Source organism: Triturus cristatus, chromosome 7, assembly GCF_964204655.1.
Source record: "Triturus cristatus chromosome 7, aTriCri1.1, whole genome shotgun sequence".
In the NCBI taxonomy this organism is placed as follows: Eukaryota; Metazoa; Chordata; class Amphibia; order Caudata; family Salamandridae; genus Triturus; species Triturus cristatus.
In genome coordinates, this window is record NC_140590.1 from 1,625,285,473 (window position 1) to 1,625,310,175 (window position 24,703).

The following is a 24,703-nucleotide window of genomic DNA, read 5'->3' on the forward strand; positions in this document are numbered from 1 at the left end:
ACAGGTCTGTGACGGGAGAGAAAACACTCACGGGACCACGGATGCTGATGGCCAGAGTTAGGTCACAGGGACAGAGGAGCAGGGAGACATGAAACATATGATATAAATGATCAAGGACAATAACAGAGAAGAAGATATATCCGTTTTCATGTGCTTGTTATATTGTGTTACTAAACCTGTGTGAAATGTACCTGCTTGTTGATGAATCATAATGACTTTGTGCATTGTTGAAAAACGATAAATAAAAACATTTTTTTTTTTAAAGATAGCGATAATGTGGTTTGTCTATACCTTATTTCACCTTGATTAGGTGTGAGGGGAGTGCTCAGGGCTGCTTCGAAGCTTGAGGACAAATCAGTAAAGCACAAACTGGTGTGCAGGGGGGCAGGGAGGTGCTCCTGAAGTCAGAATCTCCTTGAATACAGACAGGCTCCATCCACACTTTGTAGTTCCTGTTCAACCCCACAGGTAAGGGCCAAATCCAGAGCCACCAAAATACAGCTTTTTGGCACTTAAACAAATCACTTTTTCTAGCCAAAAACAAGTGCTGCATACACTTTCCAAACACAATTTAAACCACAAAGCAGATTAAGTAATCTCTTAAATGACACTCTAGTTGGGCTCGGGATGTATTTTGCCTTTTTAGCTTGTGAAAAAGGGGTTTTCCTTTTAGATGCCTAAGGAAAGTATAGGTGAAAAACAGGAGAGGAATTTAAACAGTCCAGGTTAGAAGAAAACAGCAGTTTTAAAAGTACAAATTGTACAGAAATTAAGAGAAACATTTTAACAGTCATGGGTAGAGGAAAAAGAGCACTTTTAAAGTTTCAAAATACATAGCACAAAGTTTGTATTCTTACCACCTGCTTTGGCTTTGCTCACTGGGCTGTGTAAGGCTCAGAGAAGAGAAGCTGCAGCTACAAACTGGAGATATCTGTGTTTGGGTTCCATCCACAAACTTAAGGGCCTGTGCATTTGTGAGGGTAGGACTCAGGGCTTCTTAGAAGCTTGAGGGTCAATTAGTAAAGCACAAACTGGTGTGTAAGGGGCAGGGAGGTGCTCCTGAAGTCAGAATCCCCTTGGATACAGACAGGCTCAATCCATACTTTGTAAGTCCTGTTCAACCCTACAGGTAAGCCCCAAATCTAAAGCCACTAAAAATACCGCTTTTCTTGCACTTAAAAAGATCAGTTTTTCTAGCCACAATGAGTGCTACATAAACTTTCCAAGCACAATTTAAACCACACAGCAGATTAAACAGTCTCCTAAACACACTCCAGTTAGGGTCTGGGGTGTATTTCTTTTTTTTTAGCTTGTAAAATTGGGTTCAGGGGGGTTGCCTTCTACAGGCCTTAGCACAGTATGGGGGAAAACCAAGAGAAACATGTAAACAGTCAAGGGTGAAAGAAAACAGTAGTTTTAAAAGGACAAATTGCACAGAAACCAAGAAATGCCTCGTCCCTACCTAAAACCGCTTCTTTCAATTGTGTTGAAGCGCTGTAGGCTGTGGCATCAGCTGCGTTTTCAGAGTCCAGACTCTCTTCCAGTAGACTTCTGCAGGACAAACAAAGTGGTACTAGTTAGGGATGGCAGGAAACAACACAGAGCCCAGCTTAGTGGAGGTGAGTAGGCAGAATGGTTCAGGTCAACAATGTCTACCATGGAAAAATTGCACCATGCTAGTTAGGCTATTACTGGAAAAATTAAGACATCGAAAATAGCAGCATAAGCGTTAACTCTAGCGCTAGATAGAAATGTATTCTAATCTAGTTATACGAAAGGATATGTAGTTGATTGACAGAGTCAGTAAAAGAAATGAAGGAAGCTCTCTTCCTACCTTCGATACCACAGCACTGTTACTCCGATCTAAATTGTAGCCTAAAAGAAGGTAGCATACTACTTAACTAAATACAAATTACATTTCTAAAATACACAAAAAGGCTTAGTTATGCCTGTTTTTGCTAAAGGTCGAATTCAAATTTATAGTTTTCATGTGAGCTACGCTCATAGTCAGGTCTTTAGTGACGTGATTTTTACGTTCAAAATAGGCTTGCAGTCTAGTAGGAACAAACAGAAGTTATGAGGTAAAGGAGGGCAAGGAGATGTTGGGTTCATCGTTTTGACTAATGCATTTTTACCTCGCCTGGTGTGCTTTTCAGCAGCGGTCCATGCAGGTGAGCGCGATGGGGCTGGGGGCAGGGGGTTGGGGCGGGAGGTAGGTAAGTTGAGAGTCGACGGAATAGGGAGAATTAAATAAATAATTCATATTCTGTCGTCTGTCGACAACCCCCCATTACCCGCCCCATCGTGCTTACCTGCACGGACCGATGCTGGTGCTTTGTGCCTTGTAAGGAACAAGAGTGTGGTAGTCTAGAATCAGAAACCAGGCCATGAATTTCCACCTGACTGTTTGTTGGGTGATTAGGGAGGACTACCTTCCCTCGGAGACCCTGACAGGGAGAAGAGGGGCATATATTCTCTGTTTAATATTCTTTATTGAAATTTAACAATGATAAAAGAGGATCAAATAATACCAAATGAAGGTAAAAGTTTGGTGCCTCAAGTCCTTCAACACATACCCATTATACACAATTTCGTTAAATCTCAGGAATAAAAAAAAGCAATTCCAAACTCATTAACTGTGAACAAGCCCTTAGGAGAGACAGCAGACAGTTGGGGGAGACAGCAGACAGTTGCGAGAGACAGCAGACAGTTGAGAGAGACAGGCAGAAGGAACAACTTTAAATCAACATTGAGGTGGGGTAAGATGAGGGGTTTAGTTAAGTTCAGAGGACTAGACCCCAACTACAGCAGGCGAAAGCTTAAGCCCAATCTGTATAAAAGGTAGACACTTTGGGAACCAGGGAGTCCAGCACCACAGTAATCAGCATACCTACTCACCCTCCAATTTATTGCGAAACAACCTTGCACCTTTGCTTTGGGACAAAACATGGTACTTGTCCCTTTGTGTCACTTTGAATTTAGTTGGGTATCCAATGCTACCTCCATTCCTTTAGCCAGTACTCCCTCTTCCATCATGGAAAAACAAGAGGCTGTGGTGATCATGAACTACTGGTTTTTGCACTTTGACATGCTCAAAAAAGCCTCTTGCAGAAATCCAGAATAACCATCACTGTTCCCCCTACTACAACCATCAGAATCCCTAGACTAATCTTCGGGCCAACTGGGGTTCTACCTCCATTCAAGAGGGCCCATTCACCCACAAAGCTTTGTACAGTGTGAATAGCATTGTGAAATAAATGTTTTGCTCTAAGACGAAACCATAGAGTGCTTTCAAAAAGGATGTTTTTAGGGTCATGTTTTGCAAGGTTAAGCATTACTTTACTGCTCTGAATTGTATCTTTGAGGATATGTTGTGATCCGCTTCTTGGATAGTACAGCAAAAATTGTGTTGCAGTAGTTCAATGTGGAATCGATTAAAGCACTTCCAAGATGAGTTTAATTACCTAACTAGAGTATGGGGGCAAGATTTCCTTGAGATTTTTTGTTGCCAGTTAGTTCCACTCACCCCTATGATTATTTGTGAGTGGAAGCAGAGTTTGTACCAAAAGAATAGATCCTCTCCAGTCTGTAGGTTCAAATAATCATTCCCCATTCATGCACCCATCCACTTTCCAAACATTTTTACCACAGTATAAAGACACCTGCTGTCGGTTCAAGTGTGCAAATTGCCACTCATGGATAAGACAGTTTTGCTCCAAGCATAACTTTAGAAGAATGTCTTTAAGATGTTATGATACAATGTCAACACCCATGCAAGATGAGGTTAGTTGTTGATGTGTGGATTGAATTCTATCATGCTGATTGGTGTAGAAGGCCTCCTTCATGGATTTCATACTGAAGTCACAATATATGTGGAAGGTAACAAAAGAATGTGGGGTGCCCGTATTGGAAGAAGGCTGAAGTGCTGAGGTTAGATATTTTCTTTTTTTTTTTTATATATATATTTATTGGTTACACCATTACACAGTTAGCACATACTTTCGCACAGTCTCCATTGATAAATTTAGATTCATATAAACCACTACATATCATAGCGTTTCCTACTTATATCAATAAATTGTTTCAACATCTGATAACTCAAATTCATCCCAACTCTCCTAATATTATCCTGTCAGACCCAGGCCCTCTCTCCATTTTATGATGGGGTCCCATATCCTTACCCCCAGTTTCCTCCCTGTTTTGCCTTTCCGGGCATATATATTTTTTTCCAAATTATAAATAGATAACAAGTTAGCGAGCCAGCTTTGCATTCCTGGGGGATTTTTATCCAGCCATGCCCTGGCTATACAAAGTCTAAAGACCGCCATGGCAACAAAAATAAACTCTCTCTGGACAATGTTGGTATCTGTGACTATCCCTAGCAATATTTCGGGAGGATTTAAAATAATCTGGATATTCAGGGAGGCATTCAGAAACTTCTCTATATCTTTTAACACTGTGAGGATTTGCGGGCAAACAGCAAATATATGGATTAGGTCTGCGTCAGGGGAACTGCATCTTGGGCAAGTAATACCAGTCGTACCCCCCCATTTTGCTATCTTTGCAGGGGTGAAATATAGCGAGTAGAGGGTTTTATACTGCTGGGATTGCAATGGCGCTGAACAGAGGAGAGTGCGCCCTAAATCCAATGATTCTTTAAACCAACTAGCCTCACCTCTCAGCTTATCTGCCCACCTCTCGCTATACTTCTCCATATCGTCTGGTTTTCCTGCTACCAGATTTGCATAAAAACTCTTGATAGAACAATCCCCCCCTAATCTCATTTTCTCCAATATTTCTACCTTGCCAAACCCGATCCTCCCTCCCTGCTTATTCCCCAGAAAACTTCTTAGCTGTAAAAATTTTAAAAAATCCCTCCTGTCTAAGCCAAACCTATTCACTAAATCCGTAAATTGAAACACCTCTTCCGTATTCCTTAAGTCCCCCATCTGTACTACCCCCTTCTCCATCCAGCCCGCCAATGTTATGTCCCAAAAAATCTGCCTTGGGAGGGAGACATTTTTATACAACCTAGTGTATCTATGATATCGGCCCAAACCAATTTTTTTCCCCACTGCATTCCATATCTTAATTGCGGCTTGGACCGTCTTAAACCTGGTTCTTTTTAGGGAGGCGGTGCTTTTTAGGGAGGCAGTGCTTTTTAGGAGGCAAGATGGTTGTGGTGAGCAGTCGCTCCAGACCTCTCTCCCAAAGATACCTGATGGCTGCTGTTTGAAGAATATATACTCCTTCATGGATTTGGCTATCTGGCTACACGCAGGTCTTACTAGGATTCGCACAAAAATTCCTAGTCCTAAAGCCCAAATCACCCAGTTCCTCAAGAGATTAAACAAGTGGGAAGCTTTGGTCTGTGTATATCTGACGAGGACGCCGACGCGGCCGATGAAAGCCAACAAGGAAAAGGAGAGGGATAAATCCAAAGTGCCACAGGATATTCATGCTGACCCCAAAAGAGTTAGCAATGACCCCCCCCCCCCCCCCCGGGGCTACAACAGCGGAGTTTTGGGGCTATTCGGAAGATAATACCTGCACAGAAGACGAGGAGACACGAGAAAATGCCAAAACCTGACGCAGCGGAGAACGCTGAGCTATGTTTGAACTCGGACTCAGCGATAGCGGGAAGCACCGAGCAATCGCACTCTGAGCCAGCGGCGGATCATCCCATTGAAGTGACTACTACAGGAACAAATCAAGACGCAATTAAAGGAAAGGAAGCAACATTAAGGCAGCCTACCCTTAAGGAGGTGTTTACATCCAGGAAACAACCTCAGGCGGAACCGGAGCAACCCGGGAATCTGAACGTCCGCGAGGACGCAACGGTAGACGCTCCCGGCGCAGAGGCATCCGTTGCTAGGCAACCCCGGGTCTCTACGGCGGCATTCACTAGTAACCATGGCGTTGGAGGAGCTAACACGGAAGGTAACACAGAAGGTATAGCTTCTAAGGTAATCCAGCTAACATCACCGAACGACAGAGGTCTGAAAGAAATAAAGGGGCCTAGCAAGAGCCCAAATCCGGATACAGTGGGGAGTTCACACGCACCGGGGGCAGCTGGAACCATGGGTATGTTGGAAGCACTTATACAGCTAGAAGCTGAAATGGGCGGCAAAAAGGGGAAAGAAACAAAGATCGATGCCACTAACGTTAATTTAGCTGGAAAGTGCACCGCTTCGGTCGCAGATAGTAAAACCATGGGGTCGGAAAAGAGAGAGGGAGCCTCAGTCGATGGGGAATGCTTTTTCTCTCTCAATGAGGATACGGATGTATCCCAGACAAGCGACGACACCTCAGAGGAGGGGGAGCTAGACGGAGAAACCAGCTCTGGATCCGACTCATCTACGAAGGACACCACGCAGAAAAAGAGAAAGGTAAAGGGTAGAAGGCACGGTGAAAGATCGGACTCTCCTATAGTAGGGGGGAAGAAGCTGGACTGGGACTATTCCGCGACGTCACAATCTTACTTAGAAGAAGGCAACTCACAGCCCTTAGAGAATACCCCCAACTCTGCGCAGTATTTGGCCCCCTTTAATATGATCTGCACCACGCTCAAGCAGATGCAAGGGGAAGCAAGATCAGAAAGTCGCAGGGCTAGACAAGCCACAAAAAAAATACACAATACCCTTAAGAAGGTTAATAAACTTTATGAAGGGGTCGTCGAGAGGGTGGCCGAGGTGGAGGAGCGGACTGGAAAACTAGAGGATGACTTTGGGGCATGGCAGGAATATAGGCTGCGGCAGGAAAAACTGACGACCGATCTACAATGGAAGCTGGAGGAGTTCGAAAACCGCCAGCGACGGAACAACATTTGCATTCTGGGCGTGGCAGAAGGAAAAGAGGGAAACGACATTATGCATTTTGTTGTTAATTTGTTGAGAGGCGCTTTCCCTGAATCAAAGTGGGAGTGGGAAAAAGAGATTCAATGAGCCCACAGATTTCCTTTCACTATTAGAAAAGTCCAGGGGCACGTGGGGCAGACAGGTCAACAGGCATTCCCCAGAGCCATTTTGATATATGTAGGAAACTACCTGCTCAGAGAGGAAATAATTGATAAGGCTAGACCTGACAGGCAAAGGTCCTTTGAGGGAAATACCTTTTTTGCTAGGCCAGATTTCTGCCACGCAACGGTAGAGAGAAGATGGAGGCTCAGACAGCTTATTAAACCTTTTCAGGCTCTAGGGTCCGAGGCGTTTCTCTTATTCCCCGCAAGGCTTAAGGTAGTTACCAAGGGCAGAACAACTGTCTTCTTCTCCGAGATTAAGGCCCAACAGTTCCTAGAGGAACTTAAATCGCAGAAAGTGGCCGTGAAACCAGGGGGTTGAGAATCTAGAGGAATGTCTAATCCTCAAGGGCTTGGATCTTGGTGTTTAGGGGATAGCACACATAAAAGAAAATCAGTTAAGATAAAGACACTGTGGAGGGGTATGAATGATTTATGGGAAGATCAGGTACAGGGGGGGGAGTGAGGAGCGATTCACGCACGCTTCTGCGGCTACACATAGGTCCCTTGGACCTATTTGCCAGTAATGGGGGGGAGGGGGGTGGAGGCCAGAGGGTGGGGCGGGGGGGGGGCGAGGGGGTTAGGGGGAGGAAAGAGGGGTAAAAAGGGGAAAAAAGGCGACGTAGGTTCTGAGAAGCAGCACAGGGGAGCACAGTCTCTCGCACAGGGAGTTCATAGTATTCAATGCGCACTAGACTCAAAGAGGAAGATACACGAAATGCATCAGGTATACCCTTACAGTAAAGGGATAGAGCAAGCAAGGTTTACAGTGTCGGATAAATTTTATGACGTATTTTAATGTCATGTGGGATTGCCACTATCAACATCTGTGGGCTCAACGATTCGGGTAAAAGACTTAGGGTGGCGGAACTACTTAGGACATTTAAGTTGGACCTGGTGTGCCTCCAGGAAACACACGTTGAAGCTTCTAAGGGATATCTCCTGGATCACCTAGGGTTTGCTGTGTTAGCAAATACGAAGCAAGGGACGAAACACAGGGGGGTGGCTGTACTAGGAAGATCCAATGAAGTGGAGGTGATAAGGAAAATGGAAGATGAATGGGGAAGGTGGGTAATAGTGGAAATAAATCTAAAGGGTGAAAAATGTACCGTAGTATCAGTATATGGATCAACAGATGACGACCCCGAACTATTTCAATTTTTAGACACCGAGTTGGCACTATGGCCCGAACCAATTATATGCTGCGGTGATTTTAATATTCACGATCCTAGTAGCTCATTTGTTCAGCCTCGAAAGTCCTATGCAGGGAGGAAAAGGAGATCACATAGGGCATTGTCAGATTTGGTGGCAAATAATTCCTTGGTGGATCCGTGGGTTAAGTTAAATCCCGGTATGGATGGCAGCACCTTCTATTCGGCCCCCCATAAGGTACTTGTAAGGCTGGACTACTTTTTGATTTCAATCCCTCTGTTGGCAGAAGCTCAAATAGAAAAACATCCTCGCATCGTTTCGGACCATAGCCCGTTGATTTTAACTATTAGAATGGGTCAGACACAGCGGAAAGATATGCAGTGGACTTTTGATAGAGCCCTATTGAAGGATGATGGATATAGGCTTTATATGACTGAGTGGATCAGGTCCTACTGGGAAATTAATAAAGGTACGGCTCCCCCGGGAGTAGTGTGGGACGCTTTTAAGGCCGGGGTTAGGGGCGAGACGATGAGCTACGTGTTTTCATCCCAGAAAAAGGCAAGGCTTAAAATTAAGGAGGTTTATCAAAAGCTGCTGAAGACAGAGGAGGAACTGGCCCAAGGCATAAGTGATAAGACACCAATAGAACACCATCTACTGAAAATAGTAGCTCTCAGGGCGGAGGCGGCAGAATGCATCTCAAAAAAAGCAGTAGAGAATTATTTAACAAAAAAGGAAGCGGCTTACGAATTAAGTGAGAAGGTAGGCCGCTTACTAGCAGTACGCACTAGACAGAGACTAGCAGCTTCAGATATTGTAGAGATTACGGATCGGAATGGAAGCAGGGTTACTGAAACGACTGAAGTAAGAGAAGCATTCAGGCAGTTCTACGAAGAGCTATATACCAGGGATGGGGGAGGATCTATGAGCGAGGTTCAAAGTTATCTCAGTACTATCACCCCTCCTGGCATATTGACGGAAGAAAAGGATAGGCTGGATTCCCCCTTTAGTCTCGAGGAATTCCTTACGGCATTAACTAGGCTGCCAGCAGGCAAAGCAGCCGGTCCAGACCAGCTCCCAGTGGAGTTTTACAAAGTGTTCTATCAGGCCATGGGATTGGACATGTTTAATGTCATGATCGAAGCACAGAAGGGGGTCATGATCCCAGAATCATGGGGAGAGGCGGATATTATTGTTATTTTAAAAAAAGGGAAAAATCCGATACTCCCAGGGTCATACCGGCCTATTACACTAATGAACGCAGATACTAAGATCTATTCCAAGATTCTAGCAACAAGACTCGCAGAGGTAATAGAGGGATTAGTAAGCCATACCCAACATGGGTTCATTCCAGGCAAAAGTACTACACAGCATGTTAGGCAGGTGATTACAGCCTTCGATGCGGCTGGTGTCCTGGGAGACCCTATCGCGGCACTCTTCTTGGACGCCGAAAAGGCGTTTGATAGGGTCTCATGGGAATACTTATGGCAAACACTAAAGTGGAACGGTCTGGGGAATAGTTTTATAATTGCAATGCAGACTCTGTATAAAAACCCGACAGGAAGGAATAGAGTTAACAGGGGAAAATCGGCAGCAGTTAACATTGAGAGAGGGACTAGACAGGGCTGTCCATCTTCCCCATTACTTTTTGCTCTCTATCTGGATCCATTAATAAGGAAAATGGAGGGTAATGTAATGATTCCTCCAATAAGGCTGAATGGATGTGAGGTAAAGTCCTTAGCTTACGCTGACGATGTGGCCATACTGACACCCAACCCCAGTGTGGCCATAGGTGAAATCGAATCTGAAGCCCAAAGATTTGGACAAATTTCAGGGTACAGCCTAAATAGTTCTAAAACGCAAATAATATGTAATCAGCATATTGTGTTCAATGATTATAGAGTCACCGATTCAGCGACGTATCTGGGGGTTGCAATTACAGCGGATTTAGACTCACTAATACAGAAAAACCTGGCGCCCTTGATGGTAAAAGTTAAGACTGATCTGGATCGTATGAATAATATGCATTTGTCTCTAGTGGGCTGTACCAATGTCATAAAAATGTTAATATTGCCAAAATTCTTGTATTTCTATAGGACAATACCATTATGGTTTGAGGTAAAATGGTTTAAAGATCTCGATAGTATTTTAAATAGATTTATCTGGTCTCATGGTAAGACCCGTAGGGCATATCGTTTTATGTCTCTCCCTAGAGAGAGAAGAGGTTGGGGAGCCCCAGATTTCAGATTGTATTATTGGGCATCTGCACTACAATATATGCGTGGACTGTTAGGAGCGGGCGGCTTGGACGATACAACTCTAAATGATTCATCTAGGATATATTCTATTGTGTTAGGACCAGAAGCGGAGAATTCCTTTCTTAAATGCATTGACTTTGCGTACTACAAAAGAACCAGGTTTAAGACGGTCCAAGCCGCAATTAAGATATGGAGGTTAGATATTTTCTTATTATGTTCTTCATAGGCGTCTGTGGTCTGTAGACTATGAAAGGAGGCTGTCCTATATATTATGGGAAGGAAGTGAAAGGTGAGGAGCTTGAGTGACTTAGGTGGAATTGTGTCAGTAAGTGTGCAGGGCCAGGAACAACTATTCCAAACCTGGCTCAATTACACTAACATGAACAGATTTGAACCCCAACTTTCACCCAATGCCAAGTCTCCAAGATTCACTTTGGGCACCAAACTCATCCTCAAAGAAGACACTGCCATGTAAACTGAAATGGCCTGGTAGCAGCTTTATCTACTAAATAAGGTGAGACAACTTCTCTGAGAAAGCAACTTCAGAATTCTGCTCAAGCCATCGTACACATACGGATGACAGGAATTCCCTACTTTGCAGCTGCACAGGCTCCACACTGGCCCCAATTAAGGGCATGGTATAGACAGCAGCATGCCTCATCCAGGCCTTCAGGAAATACAACCATATCATTCCCACCCTGAGGGAACTTCCCTGGCTGCCTTTACCAGCCAGCACTATCTTCAAGATCAGCTGCATCATCTACAAAGCTATAATAATTGACACGCCTGCCTTTCTGGCTGACAAGCTCACCATCTCTATGGTCGCTCTTGGCACACCCACAGCCAGGACACCATTAGACTGGAGACAAAGAAGGGCAAAAAATGAAAAAAACAAGGCAACAGGTTTTCTCGTTCTATGCACCCTGGATCTGAAACAATGTAACTGTATCCATCATTGGTGCCCCTGTAGTACTCCAATTTAGGTAACTGCTGAAGGCACACCTCTTCAAAACAATACTACATATTGGTGCAGTAAGAGTCCACTTTTAATCTTAGAAATCAGCTACCTCTCTAATCACATATTGACTCTGCCTTTGCTTTAGACCCTATTCTGCGATCAGCTGCTTTTCGGATACTTTTGTTCTTTATAACTATCACATACATATGTACAATTGTATATGATTGCATGTCTCCCTCCCGTTTTGTCCATGCCGTCTGTATGTTTGATGTTTTGCTCTAGGCAGGCGATGCCTTGGGTGTGTGAAGAGGTAGGTGTAAACCATGTATCATGCTGAAGGGTGACTCAAGGCTTTGATGAGTAATGATGTTGGCTAGGTCTAGAGCGAGGGTGACTGCAGACTGTATATTTATTAGTAGGAGTTGTATAAAAACACCAAGACATTTATAAAGTCACAGGAAGGCTCAAGAGGAAATAGGAAATGGAAGTTTGCACTCTGCAGACAGATTTCTACCTTCCACCAGAAAGGTTTATCCATATCACTCCAAGCCTTCCCAGACTACATTGATTTCTGTTTGAAGCAAGAGTACAATATGAAATTGGATATTTACCCCAAAAACCTCTACACATAAACCTTCATATCTAGGTAATCTTCTCTTACCAGTCAAACAAAGAAGTCTAGGGAGCAGGTTCTCCCAGTTCTTAGAAGTACCTAAATCCAAAACAGCCCTAGATTAACACCAATCTTTTTAAAAAGCTGAAACTACTTTTTTTAATCCTCGTCCGGCAGATCTAAGGACCAAACCTTCCTTCGTATTTGTTAGAATGGGGAACCTCTGGTTGGCACAGGTAGGTACTTGTGACAAGCAGTGGTCCCTTCTTCTATTCAGGGCGAGAGAATTACCCCTTCAGAACAACCACTGCTCACCCTATAGGTAGTGTGGCGCGAGCAGTCAGGGCTAAACTTCAGGGCGCTAGTCAGTTAAGCATTTATGATCACACACAGTAAACCACAATGATCCCCCACAAACGGACACCAGGCGTAAGTTGTATCAAAAATACGGATGCTTTATATAAAAGTTTCTTTGTTACGCAGGCATGTACAAGACCATCAATAACGGTTGCGAAATGGAAGCCACAAGATGATAATTAGGCACTGTTCTTGTCGTTGGTAACTTATTCGATCACGAGCGCTTCGCAGGGCTCGGTTGAGTCGGTCCAGTCACGATGATGCGCAGCGCACCCGGGATACAGTGATACGGGGAAATCAGAACGTTGCGGACCCCGAGTCCGATAGAGAGTTCACTGTACCTGGGAACGTGCGATGTGCTTGGACGAGTCGTCAGGGGAGATGCAGGTTCTGCACCTCGCGGGTCTCCGGATCAAGAATTCAGCGGGCGGCTCTCGGTAGACAGGTGCGGCCCAGGGCCTCCGACACGGACTGTGCGCGAGGTCACTGCGGAGGGCGGCACGGTCAGACTCAGGCTGGGAGGTGATGCGAGGCGGCCGGATACGTTACGACGTACGGGCGGCCGTCCGAGGCTTGATTTCACTTCCCAAGTAGAAATCCGGCGGGAGGGCGAGAGGGCACCAGGCACGCTCCAGTGGCAGGCAGGTGACAGGGAAGCGGGGCGGCCAGCCTCGATGGGTCCAGAGCGACTCGGGTAGAGCGGGGCTCTCGGCGAGGGGAGGCGGCCAGGCTTCTGGGTGTCACGGCCCTAGGAGGGGTGGCAAGGTGCGCAGAGCACTCCGGCGGGAGAAAGCACACGGCTCGAGTTCTCAGACGAGCGGAGACACGGTGAACCCACTGGTCCTGGGGTTCAGTTCAGGGGGCAAGCTCTTCTTCCAAGCCCTTGGAGATAGTTGAAAAACAAAGTGCAAAAGTCTCTTTCAGTCTTTTTCCTCTCCTTCCTCAGCAAGGCACCTACTGCAGGCCAGTCCCTCAGGTCAGGGAAAGTTACTCCTCCTTCAGCTTCTTCCAGATCCTTCTAGTCGGGCAGAGTCCCTTCGTGGTTCAATCTGGATCTGATTTCTTAGGAGACAGGCTCCTACTTTTATACAGTGATTCTTTTGTTCCTTAGCGCCAGGGGGCCTGGGCCTGGCTCAGTCCAGTTCTGGAGTACTTTGTTTTGGTGACTCTGCTCTTTCCTTTCAGCAGCAGGGCAGAGACATCAGCCGCTCCACAGGGGGGCGGAGCCGGCTTTGTGGTGGCAGAGCACAGGTCTATTCAAGAGTCAGGGTGGACTCCTCCCACCCATCCTGGTGCGATCTCTCTACCCACCACCTGGCAGCCAACCTGTCTCCTGGAATCCCCCAGCCCTGCTCCTGTACTGTTGCTAGGCAGAACACACACCCACAGCAGAGGCGGACTGAGATGGTCAGGCACGCAAAGGCTAACTTTCTAAAAGTAGCATTTGCAAACCCAGGATATTAAAATAACCTTTACTAAAAGATGTATTTTATTATCCCGAGTTCAGGCATACCAAACATGACTTTCTACCATGCTCTCTGAGTCCACTGGGGTCACAGCGTGTAGCGATCCCAGTAGCCCATTCTGGCCTATGGAGAGCAGGTAGCCTTCAATAGTGAAAAACGAAAATGGCTGTAATTCACTATTAAGACATGCCACACACATCAGGGCATGTCCTACCTTATGCCTACAATGCACACTGCGCTTAGGCCTACCAGAGGGGTGACTAACATGTAGTTAAGGGAAGGTTTAGGGACTGGTAAGTGGGGACACTTGCTCAGTCAGCGCGACGGTACGAGACCGCGCGCAAGTTCTGCAGTGGCAGACCCTAGACACATTTTACCCCGCTGCTTCGGTGGGTGGCACAACCAGTGCAGCAAGCCCACTAGCAGCATTTGGATATACAAGCCCTTGGCACCCCTGGTGCACTCTACTAGGGACTGATAGTAAACCAAATAAGCCAAACGTGGAAGTCAATTCACATAATACATTTTACCATAGGGAGCACTTGCACTGTGGCACTGGATGGCAGTGGCACAGTGCCCTGAGCAGCTAACACCAACACAAAAACATATTGAGGCACAGACAAAAATGGAAGGGTGACCCACGCCAATGGTGCCAGGTCTAACACGTGTCCCCTCCAGCTGAAAAGTGGGGAGAACTACCCTACCCCAGGGAGTTCTGCATCACTAAGGCGGAAAAACCTGGACAGACCGTCAGCATTGGCGTGATCTGTGCCAGGGCGATGCTCCACCGTGAAGTCCATACCCTGTAGGGAGATGGACCACCTCAACAGTTTTGGGTTCTCACCCCTCATTTGCATCAACCATCTGAGGGGCCTGTGGTCGGTCTGAACCCGGAAGTGAGACCCAAACAAGTAGGGTCTTAGCTTCTTCAGCGCCCAGACCACAGCAAATGCTTCTCGTTCTATCGCACTCCACCTTTGTTCCCGGGGAAGTAGCCTCCTGCTAATAAAGGCTACGGGTTGGTCAAAGCCCTCCTCAGTGATCTGTGAGAGAACAGCCCCTACACCATGCTCTGATGCATCCGTCTGCACCAGGAACTCTTTGGAGAAGTCAGGTGCCAAGAGCACGGGTGCCGTGCACATGGCAGTTTTCAGGGTGTCGAAGGCTTTCTGACAGGTGTCAGTCCATATCACTTTTCTGGGCTGCTTCTTCGAAGTCAGCTCTGTCAAGGGGGCAACGATGCTGCCATACCCCTTGACAAACCTCCTGTAGTACCCGGTGAGTCCTAAAAAGGCCCTCACCTCCGTCTGGGTTTTTGGGGGCTCCCAAGCCAGGATGGTTTCAACTTTGGGTTGGAGGGGCGCCACCTGGCCGCTCCCCACTTGGTGTCCCAAGTACACCACTGAACCCTGCCCGATCTGGCACTTGCTTGCCTTGATCGTGAGGCCTGCCTTGCGCAGCGCCATCAACACTTCCCAGAGATGTTGCAGGTGTTCTTCCCATGTGCCGCTGAACACTGCGATGTCATCCAGGTAGGCGGCGCTGAACTCGGTCAGCCCAGCCAACACCTGGTTGACAAACCTCTGGAAGGTGGCAGGGGCATTCTTCATCCCAAAGGGCATCACCCGGAACTGGTAATGCCCATCTGGTGTAGAGAATGCGGACCTCTCTTTGGCCCCATCAGTTAAGGCGATCTGCCAGTACCCAGAGGTTAAATCAAACGTGCTGAGGTACCGTGCAGCCCCTAACCGATCGATGAGCTCATCAGCTCTCGGGATGGGGTGCGCGTCAGTCTTCGTGACTGAGTTGAGTCCTCGGTAGTCCACACAGAACCGGAGTTCGGGCGTGGCACCCGGCGCTGCAGCCTTTGGGACCAAGACCACTGGGCTGGCCCAAGGACTGCTGGAGGACTCAACCACCCCTAGGGCAAGCATATTCGAGACCTCCTCTTTGATGCAGGCTCTGACCCTGTCAGTTACCCGGTAGGCCTTGTGCTTCACAGGTAAGCTGTCTCCTGTATCTACATCATGGACGCACCAATTTGTGATACCAGGAACCAGGGAGAACAGGTCAGGGAACTGCCCCAGCAGCTGGCGGCAGTCACCCTGTTGCTCAGGGTGGGTAAGAGGTTAACTCCATCCACTGACCCGTCTCGCTCTGAGGCTACCAAGAGGTCAGGAAGAGGCTCGGACTCCTCTTCCGTCCCATCATCGGTGGCCAAGAGCATGCCCACTTCGGACCTCTCCAAGTGGGGCTTCAGTCGATTGACATGTAGGACCCTTAAGGGGTTCCTAGGAGACCGCAAGTTCACCAAGTAGGTGACAGAACTCTTGCACTCCACAATCTCAAAGGGTCGGGTCCACTTGTCCTGGAGTGCACAAGGCTCCACCGGGGCCAGGACCCACACTTTTTGACCAGGTTGAAGCTCAACCAGAGTGGCATTCTGGTCGTACCACCGCTTCATTTCCTCCTGGCTGGCTTCCAGGTTTGCCTCAGCAAGTTGCCTGAAATGCCTAGTCTGGTTCCGGAAAGCCAGCATGTAACTGTATACATTCTGGGGAGGTTTCCTGGGAGATTGCTCCCAGCCTTCCTTGACCAGACTAAGAGGTCCTCGTACGGGGTGGCCATACAAAAGCTCAAAGGGACTGAACCCTAGAGACTTTTGTGGCACCTCGCGGTACGCAAAGAGAAGGCATGGTAAGAGGACGTCCCACGTACGCCTCATGGGTTCCTCGAGACCCATAATCATGCCCTTCAGGGTTCGGTTGAAGCGCTCAACCAACCCGTTTCCTTGGGGATGGTAAGGTGTGGTGAACTTGTAGGTTACACCACACTCTTGCCAAAGGGACTTCATATATTTCGATATGAAGTTGGTCCCCCTGTCAGACACCACCTCTAGAGGGAATCCTACTCGTGAGAAAATTCCCATCAGTGCCCGTCCCACCACGGGGGCCGTCACTGTCCTCAGAGGGATGGCTTCAGGGTACCGGGTGGCATGGTCCACCAAGACCAGGATAAACCTGTTGCCCATGGCTGTCTTGGGGTCCAGTGGCCCCACAATGTCAATCCCCACCCGCTGGAATGGGGTACTGACCACAGGGAAGGGTTGGAGTGGAGCTCTCAGCTTCCTTCCACTCTTGCCACTTGCCTGGCAAGTCTGGCATGTCCTGCAGTGAGTGTCAGAACTCCTGCGCATTTGGGGCCAATAAAAGTGGGTGACAAGCCTTTCAAAGGTCTTGTCCTGCCCCAAATGTCCTGCTAACGGCACGTCGTGAGCCAGCCCCAGTAGGAAGGCTCTGAACTTCTGGGGTACCACCAGCGCACGGGCTGACCCAGGTTCAGCAACCTTAGGCTCTGAGTATAGGAGGTCGTTCTCCCAGTAGATCAAGTGAGTTCCGGACTGATCACCATTGGCCTGGGCTGCAGCCTGCTGCCGCATACCCTCTAGAGAGGGGCACTCTTTCTGCTCCCTGCAGAATTCCTCCCTGGTGGGGCCTCCTTCTTGCTGCCAATGGGTCAGCTCAGGCAGGTCCCCCAGTTCGGCTATCTGTTCCCCGGTAGGCTCCAGGGCATCCCCCTCAAGGTCTGCTTCCTCCTGGGCCGTGGGAACTTCAGGAGCCGGATTCCCGTGCCTCCCTTGCCCTCTCTCTAAGGCCGGTTCCTGGGCCTCTCCCTCAGGCTCCAGGGTTCCTTCAACACCCCTACCGGCTGCCATCGACCGGGTGGTCACGCACGCCCAATCAGGCAAGCCCACCATCCGCAGGTGAGTGGTCTTCTCCACCTTCTCCCAAGGGGAGCTCTCCAAATCGTTACCTAGGAGACAATCAACAGGCATGGCCTCTCTCACAGCCACTTGTAGAGTACCAGAGACCCCCCCCCCACTCAAAGGGAACCTGAGCCATTGGACACTGACTCTCTGTGTTGTCGGCGTTGACAACACGGCAGAATGCGTGTGGGACAACCTGCTCTTGAGACACCAGGTGTTGCTTGACAGCAGTCACACTGGCTCCTGTATCTCTAAGAGCCCCCACCCTCTTGCCATTTATGGTCACCCACTGCTCATACTTTTGAGTATTGGGGGGCAGCTGGGCCTCAGCGACCATCTCTCTGTCTCCTAAGGAGACTAGGGTCATCTGTACGGGATCCCCCGCCCCTTGGACATCTATCTCCCTCCCCAAGGCTACACTATTCACCTGCTTGGGGGGTGGAGCACCAGAGGGTGCTGGTTTACCATACAGGGGGCACTTGGGATCCACGGAAATGTGCCCCAGGTTGTTACACTTGTAACATCTGAGGGGCCCTCTTTGAACAGGGTTACCTGTCGGGGCCCCGGTCTGCTTCGGGGGTGGGGGTGGCTGAGAACCTTTCCCTTGGTTCCCTTGGGAATTACTTTGGGGCCCTCTGTAGAACTCCCTCTGTTTACCCTTGTCCCCCCCCACTCTTCTGCTGGGGACCCTGAACACCTTTGGCAGGGCCTCCCATGGGACCCTTGTGGACCCTGGTGCTGATCCAGCGGTCCGCCTCCTCAGCAAGCTTCCTCGGGTTGGACAGCTTGCTATCGATCAGGTGCTGGCGTAGCTCAGGAAAACAATTATCCGACAAGTGCTCCCATGCAATTAAATCAAACAGCCCTTGGTAATCATTCACTTTGCTACCCTTCACCCAACCATCCAGCGCTCTGCAAAAAAAGGTCACATATTCTACATAAGTGGTACCAGGTTTCTTGGTGCAATCCCTAAATCTCTCTCTGTACAATTCAGGAGTTAACCCATACCTTGTCATAAGAGCCTCCTTCATGTGTGGATAGGATGTGTGGACATCAGAGGGGAGGTCTAGCAGTGTGTCCCGCCCCTCACTCAGGAACCTTCCCCACAACCCCGCTCCCCAATCCTTCTCAGGGACCCGGTGGGAGGACATGGCTACTTCATAGGCCCTGAACCACTGCCCAATATCATCCTGCTTATAATATTCTTTGACTACATCTTTAGGAATGTGCACCCTTGACTCTGTTGAATTGCTGCCACCAGAGGGTGAGTTGTCTAAACTCCTGGCCTTGAGATCCAACTCCCTCATTTTTACCTCATGCTCCATGGCCAGTTTCTGCCTTTCCATCTCCATTTGCAGTTTTGCCATCTCCACCTCATGTGCTCGGGCAGCACTCCTGTCGGCCATCTCCTCGGGCGACAGGCCTCTGCTAGGCTCAAAAACACCTTCTGGGGGTATCACCTCCTGTGCATTCTCGGGGAACTTTGATTCGTGCCAGGCTCTCAGCGCTTTTACGTACTGATCCTTGGTTGTTAGTCCGCTTTGCTTAATTCTGTACTTGGAGAGATATCCTTTCAGGACATCATTTGTGCACTTCCTCAGTGCCTCGGGCTCCCAATCGATGTCATCCACTCCAGAGAATACAGAGGACGCTCCGCCTCCACCGACTGAGCTAGGCATGGTTCCTTAAGGTGGAGATTCTTCTTTAGCAACAACTGTCAATCAATCTGTGGCTGCGTTATAGGTCTGCTCTACGTGGTGATCAATAATTCACTGTATGTAAATCATAAATGCAAATTCGAAATCCCACCGCTGCCACCAATGTTAGAATGGGGAACCTCTGGTTGGCACAGGTAGGTACTTGTGACAAGCAGTGGTCCCTTCTTCTATTCAGGGCGAGAGAATTACCCCTTCAGAACAACCCCTGCTCACCCTATAGGTAGTGTGGCGCGAGCAGTCAGGGCTAAACTTCAGGGCGCTAGTCAGTTAAGCATTTATGATCACACACAGTAAACCACCACGATCCCCCACAAACGGACACCAGGCGTAAGTTGTATCAAAAATACGGATGCTTTATATAAAAGTTTCTTTGTTACGCAGGCATGTACAAGACCATCAATAACGGTTGCGAAATGGAAGCCACAAGATGATAATTAGGCACTGTTCTTGTCGTTGGTAACTTATTCGATCACGAGCGCTTCGCAGGGCTCGGTTGAGTCGGTCCAGTCACGATGATGCGCAGTGCACCCGGGATACAGTGATACGGGGAAATCAGAACGTTGCGGACCCCGAGTCCGATAGAGAGTTCACTGTACCTGGGAACGTGCGATGTGCTTGGACGAGTCGTCAGGGGAGATGCAGGTTCTGCACCTCGCGGGTCTCCGGATCAAGAATTCAGCGGGCGGCTCTCGGTAGACAGGTGCGGCCCAGGGCCTCCGACACGGACTGTGCGGGAGGTCACTGCGGAGGGCGGCACGGTCAGACTCAGGCTGGGAGGTGAAGCGAGGCGGCCGGATACGTTACGACGTACGGGCGGCCGTCCGAGGCTTGATTTCACTTCCCAAGTAGAAATCCGGCGGGAGGGCGAGAGGGCACCAGGCACGCTCCAGTGGCAGGCAGGTGACAGGGAAGCGGGCGGCCAGCCTCGATGGGTCCAGAGCGACTCGGGTAGAGCGGGGCTCTCGGCGAGGGGAGGCGGCCAGGCTTCTGGGTGTCACGGCCCTAGGAGGGGTGGCAAGGTGCGCAGAGCACTCCGGCGGGAGAAAGCACACGGCTCGAGTTCTCAGACGAGCGGAGACACGGTGAACCCACTGGTCCTGGGGTTCAGTTCAGGGGGCAAGCTCTTCTTCCAAGCCCTTGGAGATAGTTGAAAAACAAAGTGCAAAAGTCTCTTTCAGTCTTTTTCCTCTCCTTCCTCAGCAAGGCACCTACTGCAGGCCAGTCCCTCAGGTCAGGGAAAGTTACTCCTCCTTCAGCTTCTTCCAGGTCCTTCTAGTCGGGCAGAGTCCCTTCGTGGTTCAATCTGGATCTGATTTCTTAGGAGCCAGGCTCCTACTTTTATACAGTGATTCTTTTGTTCCTTAGCGCCAGGGGGCCTGGGCCTGGCTCAGTCCAGTTCTGGAGTACTTTGTTTTGGTGACTCTGCTCTTTCCTTTCAGCAGCAGGGCAGAGACATCAGCCGCTCCACAGGGGGGCGGAGCCGGCTTTGTGGTGGCAGAGCACAGGTCTATTCAAGAGTCAGGGTGGACTCCTCCCACCCATCCTGGTGCGATCTCTCTACCCACCACCTGGCAGCCAACCTGTCTCCTGGAATCCCCCAGCCCTGCTCCTGTACTGTTGCTAGGCAGAACACACACCCACAGCAGAGGCGGACTGAGATGGTCAGGCACGCAAAGGCTAACTTTCTAAAAGTAGCATTTGCAAACCCAGGATATTAAAATAACCTTTACTAAAAGATGTATTTTATTATCCCGAGTTTAGGCATACCAAACATGACTTTCTACCATGCTCTCTGAGTCCACTGGGGTCACAGCGTGTAGCGATCCCAGCAGCCCATTCTGGCCTATGGAGAGCAGGTAGCCTTCAATAGTGAAAAACGAAAATGTCTGTAATTCACTATTAAGACATGCCACACACATCAGGGCATGTCCTACCTTATGCCTACAATGCACCCTGTGCTTAGGCCTAACAGAGGGGTGACTAACATGTAGTTAAGGGAAGGTTTAGGGACTGGTAAGTGGGGACACTTGTTCAGTCAGCGCGACGGTACGAGACCGCGCGCAGGTTCTGCAGTGGCAGACCCTAGACACATTTTACCCCGCTGCTTCGGTGGGTGGCACAACCAGTGCTGCAAGCCCACTAGCAGCATTTGGATATACAAGCCCTTGGCACCCCTGGTGCACTCTACTAGGGACTGATAGTAAACCAAATAAGCCAAACGTGGAAGTCAATTCACATATTACATTTTACCATAGGGAGCACTTGCACTGCGGCACTGGATGGCAGTGGCACAGTGCCCTGAGCAGCTAACACCAACACAAAAACATATTGAGGCACAGACAAAAATGGAAGGGTGACCCACGCCAATGGTGCCAGGTCTAACAGTATTATTTAGGTGACATTTAAAAAGCTAATGTTTTCTAGTTGCGCCTGAATTAGGAGCAAGAATTGTTCTCTGTCAGTGTTCTCGCTCTCTCATAGGCCAGATCTTGTTGTGCTTACGTCTGTATTAGTTTGTTAAAATAAAAATGTGCATTGTTCATGTCTGGATCAGTTGTTGAAATGTAAAGCATTATAATAGTCATTCTGTGCGGGAGCACCACATAAACACATTAAATTAAATAAATGAATAGAGCCAAGTATGAAAAAAATAAGGGATATGGGTAAGATAAGAAGAAAAGTCAGAAGAGAAATCATTGTAGCTACCAACTGCTTATGTTACACTAGTAGTCTTTGACTTTATTGGCACTTGTGAAGATTGAAGAGCATGTGCTAAGTCCATGAACAGATAAAACAAGAACTGTGACTTCAAAACAGTGGTTCAAAGTCTGGTTCTCTCCTGATTTGATTTTGGGTTTTCCCTACATTCCACAATTGTTAAGCTGCACCTTACTCCGTAAAGGCAACTAACTCTTTATGCTCAGCCTTGCTGGTCTCAAACACCAAAACTTTGAACATGTCACACCTGTACTCACTCTTCAATGGCTACATATCGAGACAAGAAGCATCTTCGAGATGGGATGAATAGTCCACTAAGCACTCCACTTTGGAGCCCCTAAACACCAAACATCTTTCCATCTGGAAATCGAAGTCCCCGAGGAGCACAGATTCCTTAGACTTTGAAACTCTTCTCTCTAAGAAACAGCAAACACTTGCTCTAACCTTCACCGGAAGTGCTGTAATCTTTTGGAACTCTCTTCCAACAAAGTTACAAACACACACAGTCCTTCAAAAGAGAGCCGAAAACTATACCATTTCAATCGCTCATCGTAAACCAACACTACTTCCCACATCCCTTCCTCCCCATCATTGACTCCGCATTTCCCATTTGGACTATGACTCTTTAAGTATGTTACTGGTGCTCAGCCCCTCACACTGCACCCTACTGTCACACATCTTAAACTCAACATATGAAAATCTGCCTAAAAAATTCAGAAACTGACAAATTATTTATCTCCTTCCTCTTCTCAGACTCTTGTTTTGTAACCTTGATGTTTGCATTTTTGGACCTATTAGTGTTTAACGTTAAAAAGATCTCCAATATGTGAAGTACTCCAACACTATAGAGATGTGGCACGCACTATATAAAACCAATACATAAATAAATCAATAAAATGAACAAGAGGATATCAAACTGATTTGGACAGCTAATATGAAGTGTACACACATGAAAAGGGTTCTGAAATTATCTAAATAATTTTGTTGTTACTCCACACAGAGAAATCTCTCTCTGGGAAAAGCAGGGCCCTCACCCACACCGAGATGTGGCATGCTTCTCCATCGGGCTTCCACACCCTGGAGCCAAATAAGTTAATTTTCACTCATGCAAGCCCATTCAGTTCCAAAGCTGTTTCCAGCTGGCTTCAGATTACCCAATATGATGTTGGTGCATCCGCATGTGTAGCAATCACAGTCCAGCCAAAATGTAATTTATTATATACTTACGATTTTGCAATGCGAACCTGGCACTAAGGTGTTGAGAAACTTTAGATAAAACTCCATAGAACATATGAAAAAACAAGCAGGCACAGATACACATTCTGTACGACTATATATAGAAATAACACAGGAAGAGCATTATCATCAGAAGAACTAGGCAGACCTATCATTTTATATCATGAAAGGATGATTTAGTTTAAGAACTGGTGAAATAAGCGAGTTATAAAATGTTTTCTGAAAGTTAGAAGAGTGTGATATTTCCTTATGGGTAGGGGTGATGAATTCCAGACAGAAATAGTGACACGTGTTAAGGATTGTTTTTTTGGCTTATGTTGTCCTAAATATGGATAGGCTTCTTGTACCACCTAAACGTGAAAGCACCTCCATTACCTTAATACTGTCTACAACAGTGCATGAACATTTTTACCTGTGTGTGTGTGTGTATATATATATATATATATATATATATATATATATATATATATATATATATATATATATATATATATATATTACCTACTGGCGGTCGCCAGTAGGTAGTTATAGTTAGGACCCCTTTTCCATAGGAAAACCTCAACATTCTATTTTGAATAACTTTGGCGCCGGTCGATGAATCCTCGCAAATTTCTCAAAATAGGTGGGGCGCTACGCTCCGCTCCTACCCTGAAAGTCTCGGGGGGATTCGTCAAGCGGGGGCTGTGATAAAAGGGGGGTCCCAAAACGCGTTTTTCCCATGCATTTTTCCATAGGACCTTTAGAACGAGCTACAGCCCGAACGGCTGAACAGAATTACTAGAAATTTGGCAGAGAGGTAGTCCCTAGGTCAAGGAAGTGCCTTTTGTAGGTTTGGTGTAAATCTGTTCAGTAGATTCTGAGAAAATAGCCTTTAAATCAATATATATATCTGAGCCCGCTTACGGTACGCTTACCGTACGCTTACCGTAAGCGTACGGTGGCGTGCGCGAGCGCGATTCTGATTGGCTCTTAGATCTTAGTAAACATTCGAATCGGCCGAAACCAGGAAGCGGCGTCCGCCATTTTGTCTCTCGCACTGAGTGTTGTTTATCAAACATGATGGCCAAAAACATGTTACGGGGCTGTTTTGACAACTCCCTCCCACATAGTCATGTTGAGGGAGTCCCCAAACATCCCCCAAGAGCAAAAACGGCTTTATTTTTTTTTCGGCAATTTCGCCGAGTACGCTTACCGTACGCTTACCGTAAGCGTACGGTAAAAAAAAAAAAAAAAAAAAAAAAAACACTATCCACACTTACCCCACCCCCTGTGCTTTTGGTGGCCGTAGGCCACCAAATGTACAGGGCCAATTAATAGGTAAAAAAAACTAAATTTTGGCAACATGAAATTATAAAATCGAAATAAAAAAAACACTATCCACATTGACCCCACCCCCTGTGCTTTTGGTGGCCGAAGGCCACCAAATGTACAGGGCTTATTAAA

General features: G+C 47.6%; 1 protein-coding gene across 4 annotated transcripts in view; it reads right to left on the reverse strand.

The window, feature by feature from the left end:
• Positions 1-24,703, reverse strand: part of GMEB2 (glucocorticoid modulatory element binding protein 2) — a 156,062-nt gene that overhangs the window by 83,446 nt on the left and 47,913 nt on the right. For all 4 annotated transcript variants that reach the window (XM_085619598.1, XM_085619596.1, XM_085619597.1 and 1 more), the window contains exon 3: positions 1,463-1,551. In XM_085619598.1, coding sequence (XP_085475724.1) covers positions 1,463-1,551 — 89 coding nt within the window. The remainder of the gene's footprint in view (positions 1-1,462; positions 1,552-24,703) is intronic.